General features: G+C 36.0%; 1 protein-coding gene across 1 annotated transcript in view; it reads right to left on the bottom strand.

Moving 5' to 3' along the window:
• The window catches only part of LOC122144431 (NLR family CARD domain-containing protein 3-like), a 103630-nt gene extending 94278 nt beyond the window's left edge, over positions 1–9352 (bottom strand). The window contains exons 1-2 of the mRNA XM_042755353.1: positions 9178–9352; positions 8557–8758 (exon numbers count right to left, since the gene is read on the bottom strand). Of these exons, the coding sequence (XP_042611287.1) occupies positions 8557–8758; positions 9178–9352 (377 nt within the window). The remainder of the gene's footprint in view (positions 1–8556; positions 8759–9177) is intronic.
• Between the last annotated feature and the right edge of the window lie 318 nt (positions 9353–9670).

Below are 9670 nucleotides of genomic sequence, written 5' to 3' on the forward strand. Positions count from 1 at the left end.
CTAATAAGAAATCTAACGATTTCAATAGGTGCCTACGCACCTTCGGTGCTTGGCCCCTAAAAATTAGAATTTGCTGTAAATTTTTATAATAGTGTTTTTCTAATCCTCAGAAGTAACAATGTTTCAATTTATTACAGAAGTGCTCTGGGATAAGTTTATAGTTCAGATATAAAAACTGACGTCTACAGTAGTGATCAAAACAGTGAATTTATCTTTTGAATGTAACTTGATTATTCAAACAAAAAACATCAATGACATCATTACACCAGTAGATGGTGACAAGTGACAAAAAGTCATTGAATTATTCATTTAAGAGATTCAGTAATGAAACAAATTAAGTCTTTTTAGAGAGTCATTGAATGATTTGCTTAAACTGATTTTTAAACAATTCAAGTAGAATGCAGCAAATTATATTTTGTTATAACCTCTGGTAATTTGCATGTTATTTTGTTTAGTTGTCCATTTAGAGAAAGAAAGAAAAAAAATCTATTTATTCAGAATAATACAGCTCTGAGCTGCAGTTATATCTGAGTGTGTTTGTCCAATAAGTAAGAACTGCTCTCTGAGCTCTTTGTCACTTTAATCAGACTGAAAAAGTTTTTTTTGCTCTACAATCTTTTTATCTGCACTGTTTGTTCACTTCACTGGTTTGCACTCTATCTGCCATGTGCCTTGCGCTGCTTTAACTTTAGTTTTATTTTTTCTTCTTATTTATTTACATGCCCTTATTTGTATAATTGTCTTTTATATTTATCTGTATCTATCTGTATTTTTAGGCTCCTCTGTTAGTTTGTTATCTGTATGCACCATGGGTCTGAGAGAGTAACGCAAGTGCACTTTCAATTCTCTGTATGTATGCTGTACATGTGGAAGAACGACAATAAAGCAACTTGACTTGACTTGACAATAGGGATTGTCCCATGACTTTTTTATAAGTTTACTCTCACGTTTGTGGACCTTTCAGCAGGAAGAGGAGTGCCTCCTGGCTTCCAGTATAAATGAAACTGACATTAGATGAGAGAGTTTAGCACTCTGTAGAATGCTCACATCACCACCTTTTCTCTAAAGAAATTTGAAAATAAACATGTTTCTAATGGGTACACTTTTGGACTAAAAAGCCCATGAATTATGTTTATTTAGTGGTGCCTCGGCCTTCAAGTGCTCTCAGAATTATCGTAAATACGCGTTTTCCAGAGTTTCCACGCGGTATAAAACTGCACATGCAAGGAACCACCCCTTTCATTTTCGATGAACTTGAATTGCGATGAGCTCGTAATCACAACTTGATTGGGAAGTCGGGAATTATAAAATTTCAATTTCCGATCAGCAACTGAAGGGCTGCATTAGTAACTAGCAGGGATGCAAACTCATCAGGGATGAAAAACGTGACAAACACGACTGGTCTCTTGTGTTGAGTGAGTGACGACATCCTCACAAAACAATTTGCAGTGTTTAGATTTGAGCTGTTAAATTAGAGCTGAGTTAATTTTTTTTTTTTTGTATTTTGAATTTGTGTGTTTTATGTGATGGTAGATCATGAATTAACCTTCAAAACCATGTTTTTGTCTTCTCCCGAATCACTACGGTACACTTATAATAAGTGCTTATGTTTGGACTATTGTAGGCTGTTCGGTCGTCACCGCTGTGTGTTAGGTCGTGACTGGGTGTGGAAAGTAAATAGAGAATGTTAGAGCCGCCATAGACAAACTTAGAGAAGTGGCTTCCGCAGAGGATGCGTGCGAGTTTCATTTGTTTATTTAACCGCTTAGAGCGCCAAAAAGATACATAGTGCTGCATTTAATCATTTAAAGATGTTCTCTAGATTCAAACACCCCACGCAATCTTATTCCTGGATAACAACGATTCAGCTAGGTCTATTACGACTGTTTCAACATTCGCGAGTGTCAGTGGAGCGTGCTAAGCAACGTTTTGTCACTGTCCCCTTGTTTATGAATCAATCACTAGCGCGGCTTCGCTGCTGATCCCGAAAGAGCAAACACAAACTCGATTTTTAAAAACCACACATCATTATTTCTGTGTTACAGACATTTAAATATCAGAAGTACTGGTATAAAAGTTTATAGTTTGGGTATAAACACTTAACAGGAAGTGGTGACAACTGCCCGTTATAAAAAAAGTATATGTCATTGAATCGTTCATTCAGATTCCAATTGTGAAGCAGGCCTTTATGAATTGAGACACTGACTCCATTGAATTTCTTTTTTTTTTTTTTTTTAATGTGTATGAGAAAACACACACACACACACACACTACTTGAGCAATGAACATTTTGTCAGAACCACTAGTAAATTACGTTAGCTCAAGCCCGAAGGGGTTTTTTTATTTTTTTTTTTAAACCTTCCGGGGGTTTTTGGAGGCCTTAACATACTCCAAAAAAACTCTTGAAAATTGGCACACACATTGGTAACTGCGGCCATCAGCGGACGCCGCAGAGGATGGGACCCGGGCGTGGCACAGGGGCTCTACGGCGCCCCCTGGAACACAGTCAGAAATCTTGAACCATAGCTGACACTACTTGCATGTATTTATATGAAACGCTGTACACTTATAGATCTCATTGAGCCGAACAACTTTCGCACTCTATGTCATAGGCTCCGCCCAACAGGAAGTGAGCTATTCAGGGCTGTTTCAAAAAAGCATGCTCTGGAATTTGAAATACTCCTCTGAGGTTTTCCACCCATTCTCCACGAAACTCTGAGAACATGATCTCAAAGACATTGGGGATGAAAAATTGCCAGGGGATTAATTTGTGATATCTCGAACGGTTTGTCCGTGGCGAGGCGTTGAAATTAGGGCAAAAAAATGAGAAACAGGAAATGTCTAATAACATCCACATACATTTTCTGATTTTAGATCAAACTTCATCGGAATGTTTGATGTATGATGGCGATCGCATAGATGGTGACTATTAGGAGTCAAAGTTATTATAGCGCCACCACTGGCAGCAGGAAGTGTGTCATTCTTTTTTGAATTCAGCATCTTAGTTTTCACTCGATTTGCTTCAAACTTCATCAGAATAATGACAAAACACGGCCGATGTAAATCTGTTGTGGGGATATTGAGTATCTAATATAGTGTTGCCGTGGCAACGTGTCAATCTTGAATATTCTGTTCTAGTGATTTTGAGGCAGATAAAATGCCTCAGAATTACATGAAACTCAAAACACATATCAGTCCTAATGATATATAGACAATGGCAAAAAGCACATGAAAGGGCGTGGAGGGAGGCACTCTATAGCGCCACCTTTTGTCAAAAGTTGAGGGGGTTAGGTTTTAGCTACAGACACCAAACTCGGTACAATAAATTATTCTTATCAAGGACGGACAACTTTCTAATTCACAGTCATCAGCTACGATGAACAGGAAGTTGGTTATATTGATTTGAATATGGATTTTTGGAAAAATAATAGCTGTGAATTAATGCATACTGCTCAGAGGATAATTACAGTATACACACCAAACTTTGTCTACATGATGCCAAAACATTGAGGAACTTAAATTGCGAATGGATTTTGGATAGCTTTAAACGGTTTTTGCCGTAGTGATTTTTTTTGAAATAACAGTAAAAAAGTAAACATGAATTGTCTTATATTTCTTAAAGTGCAGCTTCCAAACACACTTCAAACCCATTTTTCATACAGAGAACGTATCATTCTGAGGAAAAATGCATAGTTTCATGACTTTACAACACTGTATGGATAACAGAAAATTAAAAAACTGTCAGACATCTGATCTCACTCTGAGGCCACTCTCTCTGTGTGAGGGAAGGGAGGGGGAGGGTAGGGGGGTTGAGGGCCTAGCTGAAAGAGAGAGAGAGAGAGAGAGAGTTATCATCTCTTTAATCACCAGAAAAAAATAAAAAATCAGTAATTGTGTGTTGTTTTTTTCTTTTCATCATTACAGCTTAAGAAATCTCTTAGGCATTATCCTTTTCAGTCAGTTTTAGGGACAAAAAAATGGATTATACACATGGATTTTTTTTTTATGCTGCAAATAATAATTTGAAACTCATTTGATACTGACCTATGACATCCTGTGGACATTCATCTGAATTTACATCATCTCATGGATGTAATAGTAAAACAGTTCAGCTCACAGATGAAGACTAAGCTGTAATGCAGTTAAAAATATTTTACACATCTTATACGATCAATAAAATTGTTAAAAATGCTTTTTTCACCGAGTGCATAATAATTAGTCACACTGATATTCTGGTGATATTTTTTTCCAAGCACATTTTACCAATTCCAAATCACATCAATCTTTAATATAATACTATACATTTGTTATTTAATATTTATGAGTGATATATAATTGTCCTTGAAGGCTGGAAGTGTGAAAATACTTATTTTATTTATTATAAAAGCAGACGCGTGGTGATATGATTGATGATTTTTTTGATGTGTGCGCAGTTATTAAGAGTTTGTTTTGTTTGATCATGTTTTGTGCTGTGCTCACAACTCTCTATATGCTCATGTGCTAGATATTCATTCTTTTCGCACCTTTCTATTTCTAAACCTTTTCTGTTCACATCTTTTACCGTGTACAGTGTGAACGCTCTGATCCATTTTAACATGGGGCTCGGAAAAAAAACACCCTACGCATTACAGACAGAGTGTGGGAACCTGGATGTTTACGTAGACATATGCCCAGTGTATTCTGTTTCTCACGCTCTATTTAGCCGCGCTTCATTCTGACTGGTTCAGAGAGCAACACCAAACCGTGCACTGTGTAATACCAATCCTGGCCACCACTAGATGGCGCTTTAGGATTACTTTTAAATATTGTTTGGTTGTAGAAACGTGTAAAGATCATTTAAATCTTTTATAAAAAATCTTTCAAAAGAAAAATAATGCGTATGTTTAAAAGCTATGCCCCACCCATCGGCTTTACTGGTAATATAGTTTTTATAATCATTTCACAAATGTTTATAGCTCATTTAAAATTATTTTTCAAAATGGTTATAGATCATGAAATGTGTTGGCAACATTTTATAATAATCTCTCTTTGGTTTACATTAATACATGCATTAACTAACATGAACTAACAATGAACAATCTGTTTATGTTAGTTAATCCTATCATTAAAAATATTATAATTCATGTTATTTCACAGTACATACACTAATCTTAAAATAAAACCTGTAAACCCCCTGTCCCAGTCATTAACATTTTTTGTCCAATGGTCATGGTCTTAATTTTGCAATTTCTGTATTGCAATAGTTTGAATATTTTCTCATGGGGATTTAATAATTTTTGACATTTTCAGTCTGAGTTACAACTCTTTTTTTGGCTCATTTCATCTGTAAAAAAGCCCCCCCAATAAAGGAGTTTTTCCCTCTTCCCGCCTTCAGGATAATTATATATCACACTCATAATGATTAAACACAACGTTAATGGTAGCTTATTAAGATTGATGTCATTTTGGAATTGGTAAAATGTGCTTAGAAAATAATCACAATATCAACATGCCTAATAATTATGCACGGGGTGTAAATCAATTAAGGTCTCAGTAAGACTTCATAATAAATCATTTTTCATTGTTAACAATAGTTAAATACATAACTAACATGACACATATATATTTTCCACATAAATTTATTAATGTTTGTTGCTTATTAGTTCACCCGTTTTTTGCATTACACTATATATTAACAGATTATTATTATTTTTTTAATTTTTTTAAGTTTTTAAATATTAACTGGCATTGACATGCTATATAATTATTGTTCATGTTCATTAATAGAGTCCATGTTAATAACTGAAACCTTATTAAAAAAGTGTTACTAAAGTTTTATATATTGTTCTGTGTGTGTGTGTCTTTCAATTTTCTTGATGGTTTGGATTAACCCTTTAATTGCCGAATCCTTTAAAACCAGACTGCCAGCAGAGTTTACTGTAAATGCATGTGCCCGGTGGGCACAGTTTTGCCACACCCGATGCCACAGGGGTGGCGTTTGCACTGATGGCTTGAGCCCGCCATCGCTGCTTGCAGCTATATTTTTGTTTAGTTTTCTAATATTTTTTTCTTCAGAATCGTGAGAGAATATATAAATATATATAAAAAAAAACATGATTCTCAATTTATCCAGAATCGTGCCGCTCTAGTTTACATGTTTGTTGAGTTTCATAAGTACAAGTTGATTTCAAAATGCCCCTACAAAAAAAATCTTGTCTGGTCTGAGAGAGATTCTCCGTGAACCCACCAGTCTCGTCTCATCTCGTGGGATAAGTGTCTCGTCACACCCTTAAACCACAATGCTTAAAGCATGATAATGATATGCTTTCGTGACCATGCAGCACAACAGCCTCATGTGAATGAGTAACTTAATGCACGAGTCTGTTGATAGGCTTGTTCGAGATATTAAAAAAACTGCCTATTCGCCTATTTCCGGTGCAAATAAGAACCTGCTTCAATCATTCAGTGGGGCTTAAACATAAATATTTCAGACTAAAATGCATGTTTGAGCTGTTTTAATAACTGAAAACAGCTTGCACGGACATATCTTAAAATCTGTCAGGGCAATTGTTTCGCACACCAGTAATGTTTTTTTTTCTAAGGCCGTTTATAAAGGTTTGTTAAAAATCCAAATTGAAATAAGGTCTAATGGCTTAATCTAAGCCATGTTGTGAAACCATGCCATTCTTTTTTATGTATTTAAACATAATGCTGTAAATTGCCAATACGCTTTATGTTGTAACTTACTAGATACACTTTTTTTTTTTAGAAACTTTCTCTATTAATGTTTCCTGGTATTTAGATAACTACCTAATATTACCTCTGATGTAATTTACCAATTGAATAACATATTTTACTGGTCAAAATTATTTTTTTTAATTCTGCACGGTGTGGCAAAAAGAATTTGTTACGATATAAACGGCATATACCTAGTCTGTCTACACTTTCTAATTCAGAAAGGCTTTTTTTTTTTTTTTTAGCTGTCAGCTCCCTAGTTCACTAGTCAAGGCACTGGTCGGGGATCGGCCGTTTTTAAGATTTATCAATCTTTTTCAATCGCAAAACCATTTGCACTGAAATGTTTGCTCCCTAAAAGTTCCACAATTCTGTGTGAAAATAGCATATTGATGCACCCACTGTGTTTCTTAAACAGTAATTGTGAAGTGCGAAAAAATCATTGTGCATGCAACAGATCTCCAGTTATTTTCTCCTCTGGGAATTAGATTTTTCTTTAATGAAAACTTATTTTAAGGGCTTTTAACTTTACAGTGAAAAAATAAATGCAAAATACAAAATAATAATGTGGCTTTAATAAAAAATATAATGGGCTTGCTCATCAAAGTTTACCTATCCAACTACCGATCATGTTATACACTACATAAAACCCATCTATTTTTTTTTTTAGCTCATAGCTCATTCAAGTACTCCTGGGATGGGTTCATAAAAGAAATGACTGGTTATGAGCATTGAAAACAGTTGGCTTTTGACATAAGCTATTCTTCACAATATGGAAATGAAGCTGATCAAAATGTGTCTGTTTCATGCCAACGTTAAAATGGTTTAAAGGGGTCATAAAATGTTGTTAATGATAAAATTATTTTTTTTTTTTGTTTTTGTTGTATTGGTTTGTGTTTTTTAAGTTTAAGGTGAAAAATTATTTTCCATATAATGTACATTATTGTTTCTCCTCTATGCCCCGCCTTTTTGAAACGCGTTGATTTTTTACAAAGCTCATCGTTCTGAAAAGCGAGGTGTGCTCTGAGTAGCCAGCTATCCAGTGCGTTGTGATTGGCCGAATGCCTCAAGCGTGTGACTGAAATGTTACGCCCCTTACCATACTGTGATGCCATGTCCCGACACGACAACACAAAAACATAGTGGGGACATAATTACTGATTATAATGACTTATACTGTCTTTTTGCACGTTGCGTATTGTGCTGCGTAAACATAAAACCATGTCTGCATTTGTGAACGGAGAAATGACAAACAGGCAGCGCTACTCTACACTGCTCAAAACTCACGTTTGAATCATCAGTGGCACAGTCTTTAAATATGTAAACGTACTTACAGACTGAGTCAGAAGCACCAGACTGTCCTTGCAAAGTCGTAATTGCCACATTTTATAGAAACAGACACCGGCATTGTAGGCTAATCTCACAGGAAACAGTCTTTATCCTCCGCAAAATGTGCTGCACACATCTGAATATTTGGGTTGAACTGTTCTGGAACAGTGTTGTAAATACAACTTAAATATATACATTTATTTTTGTAAGTTTTCTCAAGTGACATACTGTTCATTCAATAAATTATTCAATAAATTACACTACACTCGAGTCTCATTTCATTCATATCAAAAACCTCAAGGTTATTAAAAGTACAAAATACTATACAAACTGTAAAGAACAAACAATTAACTCACAAAACAAGTGACATACTGTTCATTCAATAAATTATTCAATAGATTAGTAGACTACTCAAGATATTCACGACTCCAGCGACTGTTTGTGAAACTCTAATTATAATTTATCTCTCTGAAGCTGTAAAACTTCAATCTCAGCAGCAATTTCCTCTCTTACAGTTCAAGATTTCTGTATTGTTTGTCTAGCACCATTGACATGGTTGTTCCTCTCGACACCGATGTGCAAAACATGGGACCAGCAGCTGTAGCTGATGCTGACACTGACTCAGACTCTTCATCTCCCGTCCCCTCACGTCTCTCCAGCACGGCCTCCTCCACCACTCTACCACTGCCTCGGTCCCAATTCAAAGACAGGCTCACTAAAAATAAGTACATAACATTTTATTACTTGTAGGTTCCTTATATTATAGGCTGAGTCATTATGTTGTTCACGTTGATTTGCTGGCTAGCAAGCTTACTGGTTCATATTAGCATACATCAGGTTTATTCAAATCTTACCCTCGAGGGCCAGTGCACTGCAAAGTTTAGATCCAAACCTTGATCAAACTCACCTACCTGTGATTTTCTAATGATCCTGAAGACACTGATTAGCATGCTCTCAGGTGTGTTTTGATCAGGGGTTGGAGCTAAACTTTGCAGTGCACTGGCCCTCGAGGGTAAGATTTGAATAACCATGGCATACATCATCAACTTGACTTTATTAGCATCAAATCGAAGGCATTAAAGCAAAAGGAAAAAACCAAAATGATTTTATTTACAACAATCCCCGCCTGTTTACCTGTATTCTCATCTTGACTGTCTGGCTCTTCCTCTTGACGTGGCGGCGGGGTGCTGCTGTCAGTGGCTGAGGGAACTCTGCCGGTTATGTCAATGTCGACAGTGCCACACACTCCACTTTCCTGTCCTCCGCTTATCCCCCAGAACATAGGCGACTGTCCACCATAAATATTCATCACCATTTCAGTGGTGTCTTTAAGTTTCTCATTGGGGTCCTCCTCCCGTCGTTTTTGGATATTTTCTCTTAAATATTTATTTTTTTGCATCTTGTACCATATTTTTGTATCTTTTCTGTACGCTCAACGGTCGGATTAATGCTGTTAAAACTGTCGTGGCAATCTTTTTCCAAATTAAACATTACTACATTCTCCTCTGCTAAATTTCCCTAGTAAAATGTCCCTGTAACTATTATGAATCCTCCAACATACACATATTTTCTGCTGGGGTAAACTGCACTGACCGGTTAAATGCGCTTACTCGATCCGCCATGTTTT

The sequence above is a fragment of the Cyprinus carpio genome, unplaced genomic scaffold (genome assembly GCF_018340385.1).
Source record: "Cyprinus carpio isolate SPL01 unplaced genomic scaffold, ASM1834038v1 S000006675, whole genome shotgun sequence".
NCBI lineage: Eukaryota > Metazoa > Chordata > Actinopteri > Cypriniformes > Cyprinidae > Cyprinus > Cyprinus carpio.